The sequence below is a fragment of the Rattus norvegicus genome, chromosome 10 (genome assembly GCF_036323735.1).
Source record: "Rattus norvegicus strain BN/NHsdMcwi chromosome 10, GRCr8, whole genome shotgun sequence".
Taxonomy (NCBI): domain Eukaryota; kingdom Metazoa; phylum Chordata; class Mammalia; order Rodentia; family Muridae; genus Rattus; species Rattus norvegicus.
In genome coordinates, this window is record NC_086028.1 from 25,647,410 (window position 1) to 25,672,897 (window position 25,488).

The window sequence follows — 25,488 nt, forward strand, 5'->3', positions numbered from 1 at the left end:
GCAGAGGCACCTGCCTCTGCCTCTTGAGTACTGGAATTAAAGGTGTATGCCAGCATGCCCAGCCTGAATATTCTTTTAAAGATAATTATAAATACGCATCTCATTGACTTAATATAATAAACATATACCAATATTTGTGGCTAAACATTAAAACACAAGGGTTTTCTGACACAAACAATTATGATATAAAACATAGTTGTTTTTTGGTTTTTTTGTTTTTTTTTTTTTAAAGAAACAGAAATAAATGTAGTCAGCTACCTTTTCTTGCTGCAGAAGTGACTGGCTTTGCAATTCATTTTGTTGCAGCTTTTCATATTCTTGCCTTTCTAGAAGCAGCTTCTCTGTTAGAACCTGCATCTCAGCACTGAGGCTTTCAGCCCTTTCTCTGTCCTTGCTGAGGAGATCATCTGTAAGAGGAAAGCAGGAAACATCCACCACTAACTACTGTTGAGGGATCACTTCCTGTAATATCCTGTCACTCTGGCATTCTATACAGATAAAGCATTTCCAAAGAGGGGGACGATTATAGTCATTGCCTTATCACATTCCCGACACAGATAGTTAGCTTTGAGTTTGTACCAATTACAAATGTCACTCAGAGAAGTCATCAACTAATACAACTGTTTTCAATCAAAGAAAACAGTGTGTTGAAATGAATAGAAATCCCTATACTGTCATAAAACTTTTCAAATATAGCACGTGGGTTTTTATTGTTATTCATATAATTATGAAAATGTCGTGTTCATACAGCTTCATTTTTATAAGTAGCATATCTAAGTCTTCACAGAGCAAAGCGATAGAAATAGCACAGTACCTCTTTCTGCTTCAAGCAGCTGACATTTAACAGTCAGGTCTTCTATTTGCTTAGAAAAGGAAACCTTTTCCTCAAGAGATTGCTTAAGGCATAAAATCTCACGATCCTTCTCTTTCAAATCTTCTTCTAACTGGGCAATATCTAGTTTGTATTTTTCCACTTGATCAGATGCACAGCTATATTAAAAGATATTTTGAAATAAAGTTCTCTTAAGATACTGGAAAAACATGTTCAACAAAATAAGATGCTTTTGTTTTTTATGAGCCAAAAGCAAAAAAACCCAAAAAACAAAAAAACCCACAAAAAACAAACAAAACAAAACAAAACAAACAAACAAACAAAAAAACAAAAAAACCCACCAAAAAACTGATACTGGGCCTGGAGAGATGGCTCAGAGGTTAAAAGCACTGACTGCTCTTCCAGAGGTGCTGAGTTCAAATCCCAGCAACCACATGGTGGCTCACAACCATTTATAATGAGATCTGATGCCCTCTTCTGGTGTGTCTGAAGACAGCTACAGTGTACTTATATATAATAAGTAAATAAATCTTTAAAAACAAAACAAAACAAGACAAACTGATACTGATTCTAGGGCTTCCCATATGCCAGGCAAGTGCCCTACCAACAAAGTCAAACCCCAAACCAGTGAAGTTCATTTTATTTATTAATGAACTTTATTATTAATTTTAATTTCAATTATTTATTTATTCAATATGTGTGAGTGTTTGCCTACGTGTATGTGTGTTTGTGTATGCAGTGGCCACAGAGGCCAAAAGATGGCATCAGATAGATTCCTCTGGGGACTGGAGTTACATTTACAGATGGTTGTGAGCCACCCCGTGGGTGCTGGGAAATGAAATGGATCTTCTGGAAAGGCTGCCAGTGCTCTGAACTGCTGAGCCATCTCTTCAGCATGGAAGTTAATTTTAAAGCTACTATTGATATTACCTAATTTCTTCTATGTATTCTAAGAGTTTTTCTGTTTCAGATTTTTCATCGATCTTTTCTTTCTCTATTGAAACACTGAAAAAACAAAGAAAAGAGGAAAAAGTAAATACATATGGCTCACTTATTTAATAACCATGCATAGTACTTAATAGATGTTAAGTATTATTTTGTCAGGTAAAATAACTCTAGAGGCCAAATTCTTTCGATTTCATGTGAGTTTTTTCAGATTAGCAGCTTAGATCGACACAGGAGATTAGATGTTTTACATTAATAAATTTTCCAAACATGATCTGTTAAAAGAGCTGTGACAAGAACCTCTCTATAAATCAGAAATCATCTTATTTTGCAACCTTCTGAGTTTCCTTCCCTAAAGCACATTTTATGCACCAGAAGGCTTTTGTTCAAGGCAGTATGATATTCAGTTACTTATATGGTTTCTGCTCTTCCAGATGACCTAGTTTGAGGAATGAATAACACTTAAATAGACACTTCATAATAGAAGATATGTAAGGTCTATAAATACACATAACAGTACTTAACATTAAAAAGAAATTAAAGTAACAAATTATTGCCAGGTTGTATGGCACAGGTCTATAAATCCTAGCAACATTGGAGGTTGAAGGAGGAGGATCTAGACTATGAAGACATCCTGGGCTACTTGAGACCCAGGACCTTGTTTCAAACAGGAAGAACAAAGACAAATGACAGATTAGCATGTTGCGCCATTAGAAAGGAGAAAAGAGATGAGCAGTATCAAACAGTATGAACACAGAACAATTCTACAGACAATACTTTCGTGCAGAGTTGTAAAGCAGCACAGCTCTGTGTACATGTGGTGTGTAAGTGGTGTGTGTGGTATGTTTATGTATGCATGGACACACAACCATGCGTGCTTATGGAGGCTAGAAGCCAACATCAGGTGGCCTCTTCTGTTGCATTTGACCTTATTTTTAGAGACAGTGTTTCTCAATGTAGAGCTCATTGTTTTGGCTACACTGGTGGTCCAATAGGCAGCCAACATCTACTTGTCTCTGCTCACCAGTACTGAGGTTATAGACACATCCCCCTGGGCCCAGTACTCTATGTGTGAACTGGGGATCTAAATTTGGGTCCTCTGGATTGTCCAGCAGATACTTTGTTCAATGAACATCTCCCAGCGCTTATGTTCAGTAAATATGATTCTGATTTGAGACTCCCACTCCTATATGCTTACTAGAGATACTATAGTAATATCTTATAGTAGATAAGTATATAATAGTAAAGATACAAGGCTACAGAAACAGCATTCCCAGGGGTGAAAATGTTTTCACAAGTGTATATGGCTATGATGTTATCAAACTATAAACATATGATCTCTACATTGTACTATGTTGTATGAAACTTTTAGCTCAGTAATTTTTTTTTACAAAGTAATAATTGGACATGAATCCTATCTTCCTGGGTTTCAGTTTGAGGTAGTTTTAGACAACTATTTCAGTATAATGATGCTAGAAGAAAGACTTTAAGATCTTCCCTGCTTATTAAAACTAAAGATACATTAAAGTAGTGAAAGGTAAACACATTCACTCTGTTTGAGAATGATTAGGATTTAACTGGCATTTAAGGGGTCAAGTAAAGGCAATGAACAAAGTAGTAACTTTGGGGTTTACACAAAACACAAAAGGGTTAACAACTTGCTGCAGGTTTATTAAAAGGAGAATAAAAGTCAGAGCAGAAATGAACAAAATGGAGACTAAACAAAGCTTACTTGGTAGCCATAATTCACTTTGACCTCCTGATGCTCCAGTCACCACCTCAGAATGCTGCAGCATTCTATCTGGCTCGTTTCATTGATCCCTTGAAATTTTTTGTTTAAAAGTTTCCAAAGACCCATCCTCACAGGCCTACTTCCTCCAGCTCTGCCCCATAACGTTCCACAGCCTTCCAACAGCATGACCAACTGATAACAGGTTCAACACCTTGTATGGGTCATGTGCCATTCACAACCACAAACAAGAGGCGATCCATTTTCTACAGTAAAAATTATAAATTTGATCACACTGTAAACCCTGAGACTGTGTTGTTTACTGTTTCTAGTTGTGATGTGGCTTAACCCTAGCACGAGGCTTTAATCTAAGAGCTTTCTGCTTACTGTAAATAGGATTAAATAAAGTCAACCACAGGCTAAGGGCAAGCAACCAGGTAACAGGGCATGAACACAGGAAAAAACATAGAGAAGAGGAAGTCAGGAGGATGGATAGACACACACAGGAAATAGAAGTGAGGGGGTTTTTTTTGCTATGGTGTGGAGAAGGAGAATTTCCTTGAGGAAGAAGATCAGCTGAGTGATGGGTGCTTTCTCTGTCTCTCTGAGTTAGCAAGCTTTCACCCCCGCATACAAGTTCCTGAGTAAAACTGAACAATTAAGATTTTGTTAAAAAACAGCAATAAAATATCGATATACAAATTTTAAGAGATATAATTCTCCATATTTATAGATGGCAAAAATCAATATTGTTATATTAAAAGCTTAGAGCCAAGAGAGCAACAGACACACCCATAGCACAAGCACTGGGGACAGGAGAATCCTCATAAACCATGCTGGGAACAATGAATCCTCAGGCAGAAAAATGAGGTTTAGGACACTTTCACCCATCAACTTCCAAAGTCAACTCAAAATGAACTATGTATTTAACACTTAAAACTACTAGCACACACTCAGGGGTAATGCTTCAGGACACTGGAACTTGCAAGTGTGTTTTTGTGTGCATAAATCCTTAGAGCAGAAAAGGCAAAAGCAAAAGCAAAACTAGATAAATGTAACGACATCAACATTCTAGACGGCAAAGGAAGTAACTGAATGATGAGACCACTTAACAGAATTGGAGAAGATACTCGCGAAGTCTACCTCTAATAAGTTTTGATACTGTGGTGGTTTGAGTAGTAATGGCCCTCAGAGACTATGTGTTTGAATACTTGGCCCACAGGGAGCAGCACTATTAGGTGTGGCCTTGTTGGAAGAAGCGTTGTCCCTGTGGAGGTAGGATTTCAGGTCCTATAAGCTTAAATTAGGCCTAGTGTGGTACACAGTCTCCTTCTGCTGCCTGTGGATCAAGATGTAGAACTCTCAGCTCCTTCTCTAGCACCATGTCTGCCTGCAGGCTGCCATGCTTCCTGCCATGATAATAATAAGCCTCTGAATCTATAAGCCAGCCCCAACTAAATGTTCTCCTTTATAAGAGTTGCTGTGGTCATGCTATCCCTTCACATCAATAGAAACCCTAAATAAGACAAATACTTAGCTTATATAAGGAGCTTTCAATAGTAAAATAAATAAATAAATAAATTAATAAATTAATTAATTAAAAAATGGGCAATAGATATAAATGCATATTTTTTTTCAAAAAATGGGAATAAAAAACAAAATAAAGTATTAATTCACCAAAGACTGGTCATTAAAACAGAATTAGTGCATATAAATTTATATTTGTGCATGTGTGCACAAGCCCACATGCGCGCACACGCACACACACACACACACACACACACACACAGCATGTTCATGTTTAATACTAATAAAAGAAAAAGACTATCAACTTCAAAGTGTGGGTCCATAGGAAGGATTATAAGGAAGGTATCTGGGAGGGGCTAAAGAGAGGAAGTAATATAATTCTATTTCAATTAAAAATATACTTAAAACAGAGTGATCATTAAAAGGACTAGGGCTGCAGAGATAGTCCAGTGGTTAAGAGTATGTGTTGCAGCCACCAAACTAGATAAGATGGATGAAGCAAAGAAGTGCAGGCTGACAGGAACCAGATGTAGATCGCTCCTGAGAGACACAGCCAGAATATGGCAAATACATAGGCAAATGCCAGCAGCAAACCACTGAACTGAGAATGGGACCCCCGTTGAAGGAATCAGAGAAAGGACTGAAAGAGCTTGAAGGGGCTCGAGACCCCATATGTACAACAATGCCAAGCAACCAGAGCTTCCAGGGACTAAGCTACTACCTAAAGACTATACATGGACTGACCCTGGACTCTGACCTCATAGGTAGCAATGAATAGCCTAGTAAGAGCACCAGTGGAAGGGGAAGCCCTTGGTCCTGCCAAGACTGAACCCCCAGTGAACGTGATTGTTAGGGGGAGGGTGGTAATGGGGAAAGAATGGGGAGGGGAACACCCACATAGAAGGGGAGGGGGAGGAGTTAGGGGGGATGTTTGCCTGGAAACCGGGAAAGGGAATAGCAATTAAAATGTAAATAAGAAATACCCAATTTAATAAAGATGGAGAAAAAAAAGCTTAAAAACAGAAAAACGAGTGAGAAAATAGGTTTTATAAAACCTATTTTAAGGCCTATTTATTAAATGTTCTATTTAGGTTCTGTGAAAGATAAGGTTGATGTATGTTTTTAGTTTTTAAAAATAAGTCTTCTATTTCAAGTACTTATTAAAATTTCTTTCCTGTGGGGAGCAACGAAAAAAAAAAAAAAGAGTATGTGTTGCTCTTGTGGGTGATCCAGGTTCAGTTCCTAGCAGCATATGATGGTTAATGACATTTGTAGTTCCAGTCACAAAAAATTTCTTTCTGGATTCTGTGTAAACTCTCCGTAAATGATGCACAGATACACTTGTAGGCACCCTGTTCCCATCACTGCACCGAGAAAGAGAGAAAGAGAGAGAGAAAGAGAGAGGGAGAGAAAGAGAGAGAGAGAGAGAGAAGGAGAGGGAGAGGGAGAGGGAGAGGGAGAGAGAGAGAGAGAGAGAGAGAGAGAGAGAGAGAGAGAATGAATATTGAAGATTGTTTAGCAGCTAAGAGTTCTCATTCTCTTACAGAGGGACTCAATTCACAGCATTCAAATGGGGATCACAACTATCCACAGCTACAGTTCCAGGGGATGCAATGTCTTTTTCTGACCACCATGAGCACCAGGCATACACATGGTGCAAATTCATACATACAGGCAAAATATTCACACACACAAAGATAAATAAAAGAACTGAAGTTAACAAGTGCTGGTAAGCATGGAAAGAAAAGGAACCTTGGTATACTGGTGATAGGAAAGTCATTTGGTATAGTTATGGAAAACAGAATGTAGGGAGATTATATATATATATATATATATTATATTTATATATGTAAAAGAAAACAAAACTGAAAATAAACTACCATAAGAGCAAAAATTCCATTTGTGGGTACATAGGCAAAGAAAACAAATAACGGTTTGTTTCTATCAGCACTATCCACAGGAGCCATGTAGGAGAAGCCATGGACATCTATTCAAGAGACGAAGAGATAAGGAGATGTACACTGGTACAGGACGGAAAAGTAAGCAGATATAAACAGTGCGGTTTGTGACAGCATGGATGGAACTGGAATTCCGTATGTCAAATGAAGTAAGGGAGGCACAGAAAGACAAATACCATCACACAAAATTGTAAAATTCAAAAACTGATTATCCTAGACCACTGGTTAGTTCTTACGACATAGCGATGCAGCTCCCAGGCTGGGTCAAGTAAGGACTGGTGGCAGGTGCAAGTAGGGGCTGGGATGCCGCCCTTGAGAAGAAAATGTTTTTCTCACTTGGCCTTAAACTATGTTCTGCTGTGTCCTGTTTCTGTGGAAGCTGTTGTCACGCTCTCTTGGTAATGGCGAGAATACTTTGATAAGAAGAGGGGTGATTTTTTTTATGTGAAAATTTTGAGAAGAAACCTTTGTTTAGTCGTATTTCTTTGTTTAGACTTGCCTCAGTTGTACCTGATATTGTGGGAATAACGATCTTATGGTATCTTGCCAAAATGGAAATTGTAGTAATGCATATTCATATCTATATAAGGATTAATAAAGCTTGCAACTGCGTGCAGCTGCTTCTGCCTTTGCTCTGCATCCCCTGTATCCTGGTGGTTTGCGATTGTACCCAGGGCCCCCAACACACTAGACATTGACAGTAAAGCTGGGAAAGCAGGGGAAGCTCAGCATATGAATGGTTGGTCACGGGGCATGTTTGGTCAATGAGTTCTAATATAGACAGGAGCAGGAAGTTGGTGTGCTACAGTAAGGTGAGGACAGACTTTATAACTCAAAAAGCTAGGCTGTTTTCACTATAAAGAAATGAAGAGATTCAGATGTTTAATTTCATTCTCTCATTAAAAATATGTATGTACATTGAACCATTAGAAAGAACCCTGTTAATTTCTATGGTTTGAGACAGCAGTGAAATACTGGAAGATCAAGACATTGTCACAGTCAACAATCTTTTTCGTTGTACCACTTACAGTTTTCCCTCCAGCTGTACTATTTTCCCCTTAGACTCAATGAGGTCCTTCTGAGTGGCCTGCAGCTTCAGCTCCATGCCTTCCTGTTTAGCCATCATGCTCTGCACAACAGAGATAACTATTTTAGGAAATGAGACATTCTTAGGTCCCCAGAGTCAACGGGCAGATACACACCAGAGGAAGCACTCACCCTCATCTTTGTCTCTCTCTTATTTCTCAGTTTCATCAATTCCAGGCTTAGAGTTCTCATATTCTTTTGGTGAGCATCTTCAGAAAACTACAATAAACATATAAGAACTGGGTATCTATTCTGTCACATCATATATACATATAATTACGTAAGGCAGGTGTGGTATCACACGCCTGTGATCTCAGTGCTTAAGAGGCAGAGGCAAGGGTGATCAAGAACTCAAGACCAGTTTGGACTTCATGAGACCTGGTCTCCAAAACAAAACATCCAAGAAAAAGAATCACTTAAATACCAACTGAGGGAGTTGGGCGATGTTTGCCCTCGCCTTCAATCCCAACTCTTAGAAGGCAGAGTCAGGAGGATCTCTGAGTTTGAGCTGCTAGCTGTGTGACAGAGAGAAGAGTTTTGAGCATACCATGCGCCAGCACCATCGTCTCCTGTCTTCTTCCGTTTCTGGTTTATCACTGAAACAGTCTAAGTGGTCGCTCACTGGTATTTCTAGAAAGGCCTTTGTAAGGTCTAAGGCGAGCCTCACAAAGACTTGTGAACTATGTTTGCCAGACTAGTCTCAGCTACCTGGGACATCTGAAGTGTGTAGGATATGATGCCTACTCAGGGCCTTCGAGGTCAGACTGCCCCTTGGGCTCTAATACGCTTTTTACTGTGTCCATAGTGAGCATGTACTCCCACAGCAAAGCTTGTCACAGGCCCTGAATTCAATCAGACAGCGACTTGTCTCTTCCCTCTATTTCTACCATTGGTTAATGGAAGTATATTATATTTAGGACCTATCAGGACATCGCTTACTTACATACACAATTTATGTTTTGAGCACACACACTCCATTATTGCCAACTGCATTCCCTGAAAACCCTTAAAAGAGTAAGTTTTTTTGTTGTTTTGAGACATGTTGCCATGTAGTGTAGGCTGGCCTCAAACCCTCCTGCTTTAGCTTCTGAGTGCAGTATTACTCCTATGTGACACTACATCTTTTTCAGGGGAAGATTTTTTTTTAAAAAAGAGACTTTAAAATGTAAATTCTGTCATACTCTTTGATGGTTATTTACTGGGGTGTAGCAGGGGTGAGAAAATATCGGACATCAAAACAAAAAGCTGGGTTTATTTAACCTATGCCCATCCCCCTTTAAGTAAAAAGAGAAGGTAAGACTCTCCTACAGAAGTGGGCTAACATTTAAGTAGTTAACAGTCACAGCCAGACTAATGCTTGCCCTTGTCTACTACATTGCAGACTATCTCTCTGCTTTGTGTGATCAGGACCAGTGAGGGCATGAACTCCTCTACTGACAGTGTCAGTGAATAACCAGCTCCAACTGCACTCACAAGCGTCACAGCTTAACCTGCCAGCAACCTGAGCGTTAGTTAAATGCTTATCAACCATTCGGTTCTGCTGTTATCTATCACACAGTTTAGTACCTTAGACTTTAGGAGCTCGTTGGCTCTGGTCAGCTCAGTAAGCCGCTTTTCCAGTGAAGCATTACTGGCAGACAGAGATGTTTTCTCTCTGACTGCTGCATTTAGCTTCGCTTCTGTCTTCTCCAACTCAGACTCCATGTCCTGGATCCGTTTGTCCTGAGTCCCTCGCTCTTGCAAAAGAACACGAATCTGGAAGAAAATGAGAAGATAAACACATGATTGATCCTAGTGGTACCAGAAGCCTCAAAACAAGCAAACCTACATTTTGATATGGTGTTCAGATATCCTTATTGTACTTGCTACTTGAATAATCATATTTCACTTTGGCACATCTTAAAGATATGCTCTATAAATTCAGGATTAGCATTTGAGAGGCAGAAGCAGGCAGATACTTCTGTGTTTTTTCAGGCCTGGCTGGTCTACCAGGCCACTTGGAGCCACTGAAAACCTGTCTCAAACACACACTGTCACACATAAACACACAAACACCACCAACAAAATACAGTGATTTTTAATTGCCATAAACTTATAAGATAGCTCTATTTAGTCACTTAAAACTTACAACAATTCTTGTTTTTGCTGGTCCTAATTACACAAATCATAGCTTGAAGTGTTAAATATTTTGAGAAAGTGGAGTCCTCAGAATTTAACAGGCAGCTGTGAGGCATCGGTTGCTTTGCTCCTACTAGTTAAAGAAACAGCAGCAAAATGAAGAAGCTAACATTTGCCAATAGGAAGCAAGGGCTGCTGCAGAAACATGAGTTGGGAGTTTAGAGCTCCAGGAGCCATGTAAATGCCACTAAGGCGTTGTGGCCCATTTCTAATCCCAGTGCATTGGATGGAAACAGATCTCTGGAGCAAGCTAGCTGGACAGACCAGGTGAAATGATGAGCTCAGGTTCTGAGAAACCCTGCCTCAATATTTGAAGGTGGAGAGAAGGTGGAACACACTGGCTTCCACATCCACACACATGTGAACACATATACATACAAGTATGTATACCAAACACACATGAAAAAATCTGTGCAATAGCTTACCAACCTAAAATCTGATGCAAATACTAAGTCCTGATCTCGGTAGTGCCACTCAATCATAACAATGAGCCAATCTCCGCATGTGCAAGCATCAGACACAAAGGCCTCACTGCCATGGAGCCTCAATAAAGACATCAACATTACAGTAAACGAGACCAGAGCTTAGGCCAAGGAACCATTTCCTAAAGGTTCTGATCAGAATGACATGTTTACCTCACCGCACAACTGCTCAAATTGCTAGAATCTAAGCCTACAAGTCTATATAATTCTCTTTCTGTTAGTTGAAAGTAAGGCTTACCTCTTTTTCTAATCTCTTCACATCTTTATCATTCTTCTGAGACTCCTTCTGTTTAAAAGTCAAAGAACAAGGGAATAACACTCGAAATGTATATAAGAAATACTCAAGTTAATAAAAAAAAAAAAAAAAAGTCAAAGAACAATTATAAATTTACATGCCACAACATCATAGCCCAATCTGCTATTTAATTATTTCTGGTCATTTTCCAAACTAAAAAAGAATTCACATGTATGTGTGTTTTGCCTGCCTATATGACTGTGGAGCATGTATGTGTCTGGTGCCTGCAGAGGCCAGAGTTTTTAGTCTTTTTGAGACACCTCATTACACAGTACTTGCTGACCACGAAGTCACAATCTTAACTTTTAAGGGCTGGGATTGAAACTGCATACCAACATACCCATCTTTGTATCTATTTTAAGCACTGTAGAAGGTCATGAAATATTTTATAAGCAATTTTTGTGAGACAGAAATTAGTTTTTGTTTTGTTTTGTTGTTTTTTGAGACAGGGTTTGTCCTGGCTGTCCTGGTACTCTGTACACTAGGCTGGCCTTGAATTCACAGAGATCTGCCTGCCTTTGATTGCAAGTGCTGGGATCAAAGGTTTGTGTCACCACTTCCCTCTAAAAAAATTTTTTTTAAAGAATTTATTTATTTATTTTAAGTATATGAGTACACTGTCGCTGTTTTCAGACTCACCAGAAGAGGGCATCAGATCCCATTACAGATGGTTGTGAGCCACCATATGGTTGCTGGGAATTGAACTCAGGACCTCTGAAAGAGCAGCCAGCGCTCTTAACCACTGAGCCATCTCTCCAGCCCCTAAAATATTATTAAAACCTGGAAATATTTCAGTTTTCAAAATTTCAGGCCATTAGAAAAATAGTTTTTCCATTACAATATATGTGGAGTTCTGTGACTAAAACTTCAGTTTCCATTTTAACACTAGGCAGCAGCAAATTTGAAATAATTATGCCACCTAACAAAAAAAATCTTTTAAAGAAAAATCATTTTAAAGTTTACTCCCCAACCCAATTAGATTCAAAGAAAGTAAAGAAATTGTAACCTCATAACTTATGATCTTTTTTTCCCATGGGATTTATTTACATAAGACAATCTTTACATAATCTTGTGTATAAAACCTTTCTGACACAATGAAAGAAAATGTAGTTTATACAGCATTAAAAATATGTCAGCTTGGCTGGAGAGATGGCTCAGTGGTTAAGAACACGGATTGCTCTTCCAGAGGTCCTGAGTTCAATTCCCAGCAACCACATGGTGGCTCACAACCATCTATAATGAGATCTGGAATCATCTTCTGGCCTGCAGGCACACATGCAGACAGAAAGCTGTATGATGTATACATAATAAATAAATATTTAAAAAAAAAGTCAACTTTATTCACTTCAGAACTGATGGCATTTTCTACTAGAAAAGGTCTATCATTTGGTAAATCTGTGCATACCCATATATATAGTATCTATGAGAGTTTGTGAGTTCTATAATTCAGTTAAAAATTTAAAATTTGTTTCACCAAAAAATTCAAGTCATGTCATTTATATCCATTCCTATAAAACAACACATGACTGCTATAAAAAAATAACATAAGCCAAATATGTACTTCAATTTTCTAATACTAGTATAAATTTACGAGTACAAAAATTCAATTGAGTTGTCTTATTTGTACTCATGTTTCAGACCTACTAACACATATCAAATCAAATTAAATGCATTTTGAGGGAAGGCGTTCAAGCCGGGGTTTGTCTGTATAGTCCCTGGCTGTTCTGAACTCACTCTGTATAGCAGGCTGGCCTTGGTCTCAGAGATCTGCCTGCCTCTGCCTCCCTAGGGCTAAAATTAAAGTCCTGTGCCACTACTTCTCGGTTTAAATTAAAAAATTTTGGGCTGGAGAGATGGCTCAGCGGTTAAGGGCACCCGACTACTCTTCCAGAGATCCTGAGTTCAATTCCCAGCAACCACATGGTGGCTTACAACCATCTGTAAAGAGATCTGATGCCTTCTTCTGGTGTATCTGAAGACAGCTACAGTGTACTTATATATAATAAATGAATAAATCTTTAAAAATTTTTGTCAAACATATTTATGTACATTTTATAAAAAATAGTTAGCTTGTTTTCTTTAAAAAAAATAGACATTTTCTAAATACAGGATTGATTTAGTGGTGAATCAGTTGCCTACCATGTATAAGTTCTGGTCTGGTTTCCCAGTACCACACACAAAAAAGATGGAGAACTAAAAACATAGGTTCCTAGGACAGGAGAGATGGCTCGGCAGTTAAAAACACTCAGTGCTCTTTTAGAGGACCCCTGTTTGGTTCTTAGCATCTATGCTGGCGGCTCACGATTACAGATTATCTGTTACCCAGCTCCATGTACTGGACACTGTCTTCCCGCCTTCATGGGCATCGCATGCATATACATATGCTCACACACCAGAGCTACTAGTGTCTCTATTACTGTTAGGCTTACCATTGCTGTGAAGAAACACCATGACCAGAAGCAATTTGGGGAGGAAGGGGTTTATTTTGCTTACTATCAATTCATCATTGAAGAAAATCAGGGTAGCTACTCAAACAAGGTAGGAACCTGGAGGCAGAGGCTGATGCAGAGGTCATGGAGGGGTGCTGCTTACTGGCTTACTCCTCCTCATGGCTTACTTAGCCTGCTTTCTTATAGCAGCACTCAGGCCCAGTAGTCCTGGGATGGCTCACAATGGACTAAGTCCTCTCACATAAATCACTAATTAAGAGAATACCCTATCGCAGAGGCCAATTTTATGGAGGTGACCTCCTCTCAGATGACCATAGATTATATTGTGTCAGCTGACTAATACTAAGTCGGCACTAGTCACATTTCAAGTACTCAGTAGCCATTCATATTAGTTCCACAATAGATGGCATAGTTCTATATTACAGAATAAGAGTCCTTAGTAACTGCCAAATAAATCAACAGTATATTGGTTATAAGAAAATATTTGTTAATCTCTGCAACCCTAACAAAGTGACACTCTTAGGAACTAATGACAAACTGTAGGGCCTTGGATAAACAACACTGTATAGCCCTTAGGAGTTGTGTTGCTCTTTTTCTTTTTAAATTTTCTGAGAAAGGGTCTCGCACAACCCAGGCTAGCCTTGAGTTCTATGTAGCCAAGACTTGCCTTCAGATCTGCAATGACAAGTCCTCCTGACTCAGCTACTCAAGTGTTAGCATCAAAGGCTCATGCCACATTGCCAGCTCTGTTGAGAAGAATTTAATCTACTGTACAATGGTTTGAGTAACAGCCTTTTAGTCACTGATATTTTAATTTTTCTTTTGTTCACTCATACTTACGCTTCCCCACCCAAAAAAAAAATCAGAAAAGCTAACAATGAACAGATAGATGAAAGACGAAGAAACAAACGCAACTCTGATGGTGAAGACAAACCAAAGCATGGCACGTTTGCAAAGGCTTACAGGTGACTATCAGATTTGTGTCTATGAAGAAACGTCTTTGTAATTGTAAACCAGGAGCACATTCAAAGAGATTCCCTAATAACATAGGCAGAATGGAAAACTTGCAAGAGTTCTAATGATACTTATTTCATTAACTGTTTTTCATTCGTTTTATTAATTAAAGATAGGTTTTTAAACTACAGTTCCAAGTGCTGGGACCTGAAGCCAGGTCTACTGAGGAGCAATGAGTGCTCCAATCGAGCTAACTCTCAAGTCCCAACTTACTCCTGAATATGATTCACACATAGCCATTTTAATCCAACACAGTATCGTACAGGTATGCAGTCAGTGACAGAAAGAATATACCAATGGAGATATTTCTCACCTTTGACACCAACGTCTTTGCTTTTTTAGCAGAAGCAAGCAAGGTCGTATCTTTGTCAATGTTAAGATTTTGTTGAGACTCTGGGAAAAAAAAATCAACACGGCCACTATTGATGTTTACATGTTATAACCAAATATAATAAAATTTCCAAACTTGCTGCAGACAATAAGGTATGTTTTCCTTTGGATTGTACAATTCAAATAATTACTTGCACAATTATTTGTTATAGACCTTTCCGATATTCTCTATTTTCAAAAGAAAAAAATATTTTTTAAAACAAATACACGTGTGTGTGTGTGTGTGTTGGGGGTATGTGTACTTGATGCTAGCAATGTGAGAGCAGTATGGGTTCTTAACTACTGAGCTAGCTCCCCAACCACTTCCCGACAGTCCCAACATTCTGACAGAAAGGAAAAGCAAATCATTACAAGGAAAACTACCTGTAAATGCCTGGCTTACGTTCTCTCTTACATACAGTGTAACTGGAGCTAGCACTCTGTACACGGTTCTTTCATAAAATATACCTAATAAGGATATGAGGATATACTTTGGACCACGAAACTCTGGACGTCTAAAGCATTTTAAAATGTCAATAGTACTGCTTGTATCAGCTTATAAGGCCAGCTAACCGTTGTTTGTTTAAGGACCCATTACCTCTTTGGTTTTTAAATCTTTGTGATTTCTGAAAAGACACTGGTCCTTTAGTTGATTCTGAAGTTTTAACATCGTAAGCACCTGGAGATGGAGCACAACCTATAGAAAAAACAAAATAGCAGTGTTTCACTGAATGTTATTTATCACTACTATTAGTATATTAGCAATACTTATAAGAAGAATCTACAACCTTAAGTTAAACTAGTGATTCTCAACCTTCCCTTCTGCAAAGTTACTTACATGGGGGTAACCCCCCAGCCATAAATTATTTTTATTGCAACTTCATATTGTAATTTTGTTACTGTCATGAATTGTAATATAAATATCTAAATAATAATGGGTGATCTTGAGAAAGGGTCTCACGTGTTTTTGAATCTCTTAAGACATAAAAATGTTCTCATTCAAGACAATCCAGGTCTCACGTGTTTTTGAATCTCTTAAGACATAAAAATGTTCTCATTCAAGACAATCAAATCAGCTAATAAAGTTAATGGGCTATACGAGGTTGATATTACATCAAATAAAACCTTCAAGCTTCCAGACTTCCAGCCATATAGAAACCATAGTCTGCTTTCCATTTTGTTCAGCCAATTCTCATTTACCTTTTAGATCTCAATCAGGACATTACTTACTTCTAGCTTTTGCAGGGTCCCCCCCCAAAAAAATCAGGCTAGAAAATTCTCATAGCACCGTCTAGCTTTCCCAACAATAACTTCTTAAGCTTTCATAAAGATTCATTTACTCTATTTCCACATTAGACAAAACTGCTTGCAATCTGGGAGTTGCTTCTACTGTTCTAGTATGTAGCTCATAGTTGTGTTTAGCAGTATAGAAAAAAAAATTGTTTGGGATGTGGGAACGGACTGGGCCTTTGTAATTAGCCACATGAGGACTCAAAATAAGCTGCATATGACAAGCTACAAAAAATACTGTGCCAGACACTGTAGACATATAGAGAACACATCGAATAAAAAACACTAAACTCCCTCCTCTTCTCCGGATGCTTTAAGTCTCCTTGAGGTAGGGAGGGGGAAAAACGGTTATGAAGATTACTGGATTAGATGAGGCTGCTATGGACTCACAAATATTAAATATCTGAACCTATTATCTTTCATCCTGTAAGCCTTAACTACTGCTCCTTAAAACCAAACAGCAGCTGAGCCACGTGTGTTGCCCAGGTCTCTTAAGTTTCAGTACTTGGGAGGTGACAGCTATATGAAACCTTGTCTCAAAACAAAAAGAGTCTACCCTGTTCTGCAGAACCTAAGTTGTTTGAATACCCTGGAAATGGTGTGGCCCCTGAGCTGGATGAATCTGATCACTGACCTTGTGAATGGAGTAGTGTTGCTAGAAACCACTGATGTAGACTATTAACCACACATGCCTCAGAGGATATATAATGGCCTTTCATGTTCAGCTCCATCACTTAACTTGCTGGCTTTAAAATACAGTCAGAAACTTCCTCAATGTTCTTATTTATAAAGAGTACAGCTTTGATACTTTTCTCATCTGCCTGTTCAAAGGATGCTATCACCTCATACCCAAGGCCCTGCTTATTGTGCTTATACACCACAGTCCTTGAGAGCACAGGAGCCTGGGTTCCCACTCCATTTCTGTCAATTTAGTTTCATAACACTGAGCAGATTTCATTCTCATTTTTCTTTTACTTGCAATTGTTATTAATTTTTGCAGGCAGGGTCACTGAGAGGCTTTCTGTATAGGTCTGGAACATGTACTTCTTACAGGTGAAAACATTAAAAATTACTTTATTCGAACTTTTTAAATGCTACCACCACCTACACTCAATTTACTCTGCCATGTACACACCAAGTTCCAGCACCTTACCGTTAAAAGGCTGAACAATGTTAAGAATTGTTTCATGAGTAGAAAAGAATCCTTGGGCAGCTGAACTGATTTCTCAGTCTTCGTGCTTTTACATCTGAATGTAATGTCAAAGTAGAAAATTCTAACGAGGGCAACTTTTTAAAAGGTACGCAGTGCCTGGCAATTCCTAATCCCCTTCAATCAGCTATAGTTTGTCCATGGCGTTGATAGCTTATTTTAGAATTTCGCGCTTGAAGGCTCGCTGAGCGCAGGGAAGATTCCATTTCACTTACAACCGCATCTCCACCATCCTATACAGCGCTTGCCCAATGTTTACTGCGTGAATTTGGAGAAAATACAAACACCAACCCAGCCCTAATCTGGCTTCCGGATGACGGGGGAACGAGGGCGCAAACCCCTTCCCACCCTGTTCCCGCACCCATACGCACCCGAAGGGTCATTGAATCTTTTCAGGGGCGCCTTAGGGAAGGACATTCTAGCGCCTGGGTCCAGATGCAACAGCGACGAAACGCCCTAGCAAACTGTCAACTCGCCTGAATTCAAATTTACCCCAACGTCCCCAGCGTCAGCCAATCAGAAAGTCTAAATTTAGCTGGCTAATCCTGCACCGATGAAAGAGCATGCGCACGAGATTTCTACTGCTGCCCAATCGGGAGGTCTGTAAGTTTAAGCTGGTACCCAATAAGAGACTGTCCCCGTTCGCCGCTGCAAACAGGTCCATCCAATCACGTCTGGTGTTACTCAAATTCCCTGGATCGCACAGTTCGCGCAAGCGCACTTCACAGGTCTTTAGACGCGTCCGAATTTTGGCGTCACACAGATTAAAAGATCGCCGGCACTTGTCTCCTTTGTTCCAGCGTCAGCGTTCTTGGGATGTCAACAACTCTAGGCTGCCGGTTTTTCCCACCAGGTCTCGCGAGTGTCTTAAATGGGCTCTGAAAGGGAAAAATTTGAACACTCGGACACGCCGGGTTTGGACTCTTGCGCATGTGCAGTGACCCCAAGGCGCGGAGGGCAAACCCTGAGTCGAGTCCCGCCGGTGTAGTGCTCTCCCGGAGCAGTGTCCCTGCGTGGCATCTTCAGAATGTCTGCCCCGTTTGAGGAGCGCAGCGGGGTAGTTCCCTGCGCGACTCCGTGGGGACAGTGGTACCAGACCCTGGAGGAGGTGTTTATTGAAGTCCAGGTGCCCCCGGGCACTCGCGCGCAGGACATCCAGTGTGGCCTGCAGAGTCGGCACGTGGCTCTGGCCGTGGGTGGCCGCGAGATCCTCAAGGTAGCAAGCCAGGGCTTGTCCCGAGTTCCTTCTTCTGGCTTCCCCGCACCCTGAGTCCTAAAATTCACGGTGTCAGAGGGATGACTGCTGGGTGTGGCAAGGTTAGTTCCTGGCTGGCAGAAAGAAAGCGGTAATTTGTTCTGACGAGGGGTCTCAACGGAGCACCCCACCCACAGGACAGATCTTGCGCGGGAAGAAAGGCAAAGATTTTGTTTTCCACTTTATTTGTAAAATAGTTTTGGGGTGCTTTTAATTCCCCTGGAGTTCCCGACAGAAGGCTAAGTAGGTCAAAAGAACAAATATGCATCCTCTAGCACTGATGTGAGTCCCAGAGACTTATACAAAAGGTTTCTGAACTCTGTTCCTGATGTGTAGGCTAATACAGGCAGTTACAAGCAAGGATAGGGTAATTGGATGAAGATTCAAAGATGGTCAGATTGGTTTACTAAATAACAACTTCCTTACATGTTGACCTTCAAGATAATGAAGATAACTTGACATCAATTCTGTAATATGTGATTAGATTCTTTTTAAGAAACTGGCTTTTTCCTAGTGCCAGCTTCTCAAAAGAGATTGAATTAACTTTAATAACGTTAACTTTAAGAGATTTTTAAGGCAGGTATTGTGGCTCGAACTTTTAATCCTAGCATTTGGGAACCACAGGCAGGTAAATGTCTTTGAATTAGGCCAGACAGACAGATCTACTAAGCCAGCTCCATGACTACATAGGGCAGTGGTTCTCAACCTTTCTAATGCTGTGAGCCTTTAATAATGTTCCTCATGTTGTGGTGAGCCTCCAGCCATAAGATTAGTTTCCTTGATACTTCCTAAGCGTAATTTTGCAGTTATGAATCTGCAATTAAATATCTGGTATGCAGGATATCTTATATGTAACCTCCAAAGAGGTTGAGATGCATTGGTTGGAAGCTGGTAGACACACCCTGCTTCAAGAAAAAAGAATAGTCACCAGGTGGTGTTTGTACACACCTTTAATCTCAGCACTCAGAAGTCAGGGACAGGATTTCTGTGAGTTTGAGGAGAGAGTTTGAGTCTCTTGGTCTACAGAGCAAGTTCCAGGACAGCCAGGGCTACACAGAGAAACCCCCCTGCCCAACAAACAAAAAAAAACCCAAACAGAAGAAAGGAGAACAAAAAAATAGAGCACATTTTTCTAGTTTCATCAGGAGTCCCTGTCTTGTTCATATTCATTTTATAGGTTAATTTAACATTCTATCATAAGGAGTAGTATGTCTTCTCCTGTTTGGTTTACTGGTCCCTGTGGGTTTGGTTTTTTTTTTTCCCCCCACGATTAAGTTGTCAAATTTGTAACCTAGACCCCCTTTCATTCATTAGGAGGAAGTTCAAGGTTGAACACTTAAAAGTAGGGGAAATTGGCCTAAGATGTGCCTTAGCTTGAGATGAGCCAAATCTTAGTGATGAGAATTTATTAAACTTAATGAAATATTGTAATTTTATTACCTTACATTTATTTTCCAGGGGAAATTGTTTGACTCTACAATTGCTGATGAAGGAACATGGACTTTGGGTAAGAGTAATCTGTGATGATTCATAACATTTTAAAAAATTGAGTCATGGTATCATTTTTCCTATATATTAAGTCTTGTCTTTGTTGCTATGAAAGATGGAGAAAAGCGTTGGGAACAGTTGTCTATCAAAATTACCTACCAGCCTTCAGGAAATACAGTGTTCAACTATGCACTGTGATTTCTCTGTAACTTCTTTCTTATTTTTATCCTAGAGGATAGAAAGATGGTCCGCATCGTCCTGACAAAAACCAAGAGAGATGCTGCAAACTGTTGGACTTCCCTTCTAGAATCTGAATATGCAGCCGACCCCTGGGTGCAAGACCAAATGCAGAGGAAACTTACGTTAGAGCGATTCCAGAAAGAGGTAAGTCAGACGCACAAGTATTCTAAGGCATATGAAGTTGTACGGAGCCTTTTGGTGAATTTGAAAGTGAATGGCCAGAAAATTGCCTATTACACAGGTTTCAAATTTCACAAATGTATGCATTTGTTGTGAGACTGATTGCTGAATGCATATACGTAATTCATGAATGATAAACCAAAAGGATTGGACCACTATAGGTACACAGTATAAAAAGGAGATTTCCCTTCAGTGGATTCCCCACTTCTTGCCTCATTCTCTTGATCGGCCTCTTTAAGGGCAGTTTCCATCCTCATCATGCTCACTTCCAAAAATATGTCTGACTTAGACTTCTCCAGTTACTTCTGCACAAAAACCTTTTTCTGTCTGTCAGATGTTACGTGTCCAAGGTGAGCAAACTAATTTTGCTCCCACATTTACTCTTCCTTTTCATTTTAGTTAATGGAGCCTAGTTGTTCATGATTAGGGGTTGGGAGGAGGGGGTTGAGAGAAGGCACTTGCCATGTGAGCATGAGGACCAGAGGCTGCTGAGGATCCTCAGAAACCATGCAAAGCGGGACAGGCACGGTCGCCGTACTAGATCCCAGCATTCCTGAGGCAGAGAAAGGATTTCCCGGGGAAACTGTCTAGACTGCCAAGAGTTTCTAAGCTAGGGGTTTATTGAGAGACCCTCCCTCAATAAATGAAGCAGGGAGAGCAAATGAGGAAGACACCCGATGTGTACATTAGTCCTATATGCCAGCCTGCACACCATCCAGGTGACTCTTAGGAAGTCTCATTAGCATTGCCTTCCACTCCCATTCACAATGTTACCACTTCACACTGCCGCATCTGCCAGCACTCTGGTCTGGATTACTTGAATAAAATGTTTACTAGCCTCCTGGACTCGGACTGTAGCAAGTAAAGAAGTCTTGATAGGGCAAGTCAGACCAATGCATTGTTCTCAGCAATTGTGATGATTGATAGTTACTTTCTTGCCTTACCCTTCCTTTGTGTTTCTGAGACTGTCTCACTGTGTGTGTAGCAGGCTGGCCTTCGTTAAAGAGATATGTCTCCCAAGTACTGGGATTAAAGATGTGTACCGGCATGCCTGCTCTCCACGATGATTCTAACTGGAGTGCTCTGTACCTTTCAGCTCAGTGCGCAGTAAAACACATTCGACTATTCCCTTAAAGTCTGTAATTTTCTCTCCTAATTATTTCTTCTGCTTACCTATATTCCCTGCTTACCTTTTTTATAGCACTTACAAGCTTTAACACACTAAGTCAGGTTGGCAAAATGTGGCCTGGGGATACTGGGCCCACTGCATGTCTCTGCAGGTTTTACTGAGATACCTGTGTTTATTCATCAGGATGCTACTTTACACACATAGCAGCTGAGGTCACGTAGTCTGCAAAGTCTAAAGTGATTACTACCTGACTCTTGTTCAAGTCAGACTTCCCTAAGTTCTGTCTTTGGTATTTACATTTCATATTTGTGTGTCCCTAGTGCCATGTTAGCTCCCCTAGAACATTTTGTTTGAAATCCACATTTGTTTAAATGGTACTTTCCAAATAGTTCAGAAATCCCATTAAACAAATGAAATTTCCCCCTGAGAAGTCTAAAGCTTGAATGAGTACTTCATATATATAATATGTGTCAGTATGCTAGTATACACACAGTTCTTAGAACCCTGTATGGCATATAGTAAGCTTCAAGACGTTGCTGTTAGCTGAGCTTGGTGATATTCACCTTTAATTCCAGCAGAACTTCAAGTTCAAGGCCAGCCTGGGTGACATAGCTACACCAGGTCTCAGAAAAATTAAAAATTAAAATTAAAAAGCTCAGCATAAGCTTTGCGCAGTGGCAGTATCGAGCCAATGAGGTTTATCCGAGGCGCGATTATTGCTAATTGAAAAAGCTCAGCATAGAGTACTTGCTTAGTTTGCAGGAGGCCCTGTGTTCAAACTATAATAAGCTCTCCAGAAAAGAAAAAGCTTTTAAAATCTATTTATACAAATAAACATTTTATTTGTTTCATTATACTGTTAACTATCGTCACAGGTATCACTCTTCTAAGTCTTTACACATCTGGAAGTTGAGGGGGCCTCTTAGTTTTAGTTTTACCTTGGGTGATTTTAGTCAAGGTTGATATTATTCCTTAATTTTTGATTTATATTTTTGTCAATTATGAATTTAACTTATCCTTGTAAGTTTTAATATTTTATGTCTTTCAGAATCCTGGGTTTGACTTTAGTGGAGCAGAAATCTCAGGGAACTACACAAAAGGTGGACCAGATTTCTCAAACCTTGAGAAATGACTGCTGTTGAGTAGTTTCTGTCTGTCTGTCTGTCCGTGGATCCTGGCAGGTGCTGGCAACTTAATGCAGCTGATGATGTGACGGACGAGACACCCAATGTCTACAGTAAAAAGATTGCAAAGTGTATTTCAGTATGCTTGTGAAAGATTACATTCAGATACGATTTGCGTAGGACATAGAGCAGCTCTGCTGTGGATAGATGGTAACTTTTATTGCTCTGCATTAAGTTTTATATGCTACATTTTCCTAATTTCATATTTAATTGTATTTTTACTACAAAAACATTGGAGTACAAATCATATGAAATGAAAAGGTGCCTTCATGGAAAAATATTTTTTTGTGTGTGTGTGATGCAAAAATAATGTTCAGTAAATTTCTGAGTAAGAATTGTGTACCCCTTTGTCTAGATATGCTTGTCTGTACACAGAAAGTACAGAACTGAAAATTTTTTTAAGAAAGGAAAAAAGTACACTGAAATCCTTTGGATAACTTGAGTTAGTAAAAAATTCTAACTGGTTTGGTGCTGCCTAAGTGATTATGTCAAGAAATTGAAAACTGATAAAACCCTAACAACATAAGAGAAGTTAATTGCCTCTTACTGTCAAAAAACAATTTAGGCCCCTGAGTGTAGGCCACAGGCTTCATTTAATTTCAGTGATTCAGATAAAGTGGTCTGGAAAAAAAATTCTTTCATTTTCTTTGTGTTTTTTAAATCTTGAAAAAAATCGAAATGTGTAAAAAGCTTACAAGTCAAATATTAACAGATTGAAATCTTACACTTTTTCTAATAAATTGACATGTTGTCACCTCAATATTTTTCTTTTTCTTTTCTTCAAAAGAGTATGTTCTCAACAATGCAGCCATTAAAGCTAGAAAATCAACATGGACATGGTACTACTGTTTCGTCCTCAGCGCTGTGCCATTTATGCTGAGCTAATATCTACAGTGCCCTTTAAATAAGAGAGTTCTGTCTTCAGGATGTGCTGTACCAGCACAGGACTGGAGTTCACTTCAGCCTGGAACAAGTTCCCACTTTTTCCTTGGCTTTTACCGCTTTGATCTTTTCCCATGACAGCATCCTGCTGGGCAGGGTTGCCTCCAGCTCATGGTGATATTCTGGCCGTAGCTCCAGGGCCAATGAGTGGAGGTATGCCCCTGTGCCTGGCTTAGCTTTTGCACTTGAAAAGGATGGGAATTTTGTCTGTTGACTGTTCAGGATTAGGTCTGTTGTCTAGCTACAATATTCCTGCATCCCGTACCCTATCACGAATTAAGAATTTTGCCCTGTTGCTGATGGCTGACGGTGTTGCCTTGGTCAGGGAGTAAGGTAGTATCTGCTGGGTTTCTTCAGTGTAATACCAAGTTTTGGGTATTTTGTGGGAAACTAGTTTTAAAGCACCTCTTGTTTCTAATCAAACTTTGAACTAAATTACTGTTGTATTTGGGGTAAAAATTGCTATCCTCATTACTTTCATGCTTAAAATTATATAATTTGGCTAGTGTAAAACCAGTCTAGGTGGCTTCTGTGTCCTTTGACATGTTTACATCATTGTTTGAGCAATTTCTTACACCCCAGACTTAGGCATTCCCTGCCATAGTCCATAAACAAGCATTTTGCTAAATCAAGTTCTCTTTAGTGGATATATATTTTTAAAAGCAAGATGTGCATGCTGGTGTATGAACACTGTTGATGTGTGTTTATCATGCACACATTAAACCTCTACATGCACACTGGAAATCATGACTTCCCATTAGGTACCCAGTTCTAATCTTACGGGGTTCGTTTTAGTTTTTCTCTCTTCAGTAGCCTGGTTTCCACCACTCTCAGTGTATTTGACATCCTGTTGTAGGTCATCTCTGTCCAAGTGCCTTTCAAGTGTGAGGCTGTGTTGAGCAGGGTGTCTTCACTCCTGAGCCCAGCACTGACACCCGCAGCTTGCCTACTTTTTGATGCCTTCCTCTTTTGTTTGCTTTCCTTAACAACTTCAGGGATGAATTCTGGGGAGGAAAAGGCCTTTCCTTGGTTGATTTTGACATTATTTCCGATAATATTTTGAACAGACTTACAGGTAAAGTTAATGTTTCCTAATCTATAATTTGGTGAATTTTAGCACACAGACAGATTTTTATAAGTGCCCTCTCGTTTACCCTGAAACATGCTGAAATTCTTTCTTTGGAGTCACACCATTAGCTTTCAACTCTGGAAGCCAGTGTCTCTGACAAGGTCTTTTACCCACTAAGTCATCTCTATATCCCTTTGTGTTTTTGATTTACATTTCTGTGAAGGCAAGCTGTAGCTAGTATTCTTGTGTTTATTGAACATTTGTGTATCTTAAAGAGTGCTTATTCAAATCTTTTGCCCAGTTTTAGATTGAGTTGTCTTATTGTTAAGTAGTAAATAGTCTGGGTACAAGTTATCAGCTATGTGGTTTTTTAGTAATTTCCTGTGGGCTTTGTTTGGGTTTTTGTTGTTTCAGTTTGTCTTTTGAGATAGTCTTGCTGTGTAATCCAGACTGGCTGTGAACTGGAATGCCTTGTATTAGCTGCTGCCGATCAGGGTTTGCAGGCACTCCACCCTCCAGCCATTATTCTGACCATCTTGATAGCGTTTTTTTGCTAGATTTTTCATTTTGGCAAAGTCTAGTTTATCATTTTGTCAACTGCACTATGTCTTTGGCATCTTGTCTTCCCATAAAAAC

At 39.6% G+C, this 25,488-nt stretch overlaps 2 protein-coding genes and 1 pseudogene across 5 annotated transcripts in view; 2 read left to right on the forward strand and 1 right to left on the reverse strand.

The window, feature by feature from the left end:
* The window catches only part of Hmmr (hyaluronan-mediated motility receptor), a 30,141-nt gene extending 12,161 nt beyond the window's left edge, over nt 1–17,980 (reverse strand). Inside the window, exons 1-10 of one of the 3 annotated variants that reach the window (XM_039085276.2) lie at nt 17,737–17,980; nt 15,464–15,562; nt 14,810–14,889; nt 10,976–11,020; nt 9,644–9,832; nt 8,210–8,296; nt 8,020–8,120; nt 1,763–1,837; nt 815–990; nt 259–407 (exon numbers count right to left, since the gene is read on the reverse strand). In XM_039085276.2, coding sequence (XP_038941204.1) covers nt 259–407; nt 815–990; nt 1,763–1,837; nt 8,020–8,120; nt 8,210–8,296; nt 9,644–9,832; nt 10,976–11,020; nt 14,810–14,889; nt 15,464–15,562; nt 17,737–17,782 — 1,047 coding nt within the window. In that variant the 5' untranslated portion in view covers nt 17,783–17,980. 3 annotated transcript variants of the gene reach the window in all.
* A 103-nt stretch (nt 17,981–18,083) lies between these two features.
* Nudcd2 (NudC domain containing 2) lies at nt 18,084–23,601 on the forward strand. 2 transcript variants are annotated; one of them, XM_039085371.2, is made up of 4 exons: nt 18,084–18,682; nt 20,079–20,127; nt 20,341–20,492; nt 22,706–23,601. In XM_039085371.2, exons 1-4 carry the CDS (start codon nt 18,662–18,664, stop codon nt 22,787–22,789), a joined length of 306 nt encoding a protein of 101 aa, XP_038941299.1. In that variant the 5' UTR covers nt 18,084–18,661; the 3' UTR covers nt 22,790–23,601. The 2 variants fall into 2 exon arrangements, with proteins under 2 accessions (XP_038941299.1, NP_001009621.1); NM_001009621.2 differs by having other exon boundaries at nt 18,110–18,581.
* On the forward strand, nt 22,321–22,388 carry LOC120095494 (U4 spliceosomal RNA; annotated as a pseudogene).
* Nucleotides 23,602–25,488: the final 1,887 nt, after the last annotated feature.

What these genes read in the sequence shown, in the direction of transcription:
- Nudcd2 (NM_001009621.2), top strand. Translation starts at nt 18,393, where the DNA reads ATGTCTGCCCCGTTTGAGGAGCGCAGCGGGGTAGTTCCCTGCGCGACT. An exon ending in GTGGCCGCGAGATCCTCAAG is followed by an intron (nt 18,582 to 20,078) that starts GTAGCAAGCCAG and finishes TTTATTTTCCAG; the next exon opens with GGGAAATTGTTTGACTCTAC. An exon ending in TAGAGCGATTCCAGAAAGAG is followed by an intron (nt 20,493 to 22,705) that starts GTAAGTCAGACG and finishes TATGTCTTTCAG; the next exon opens with AATCCTGGGTTTGACTTTAG.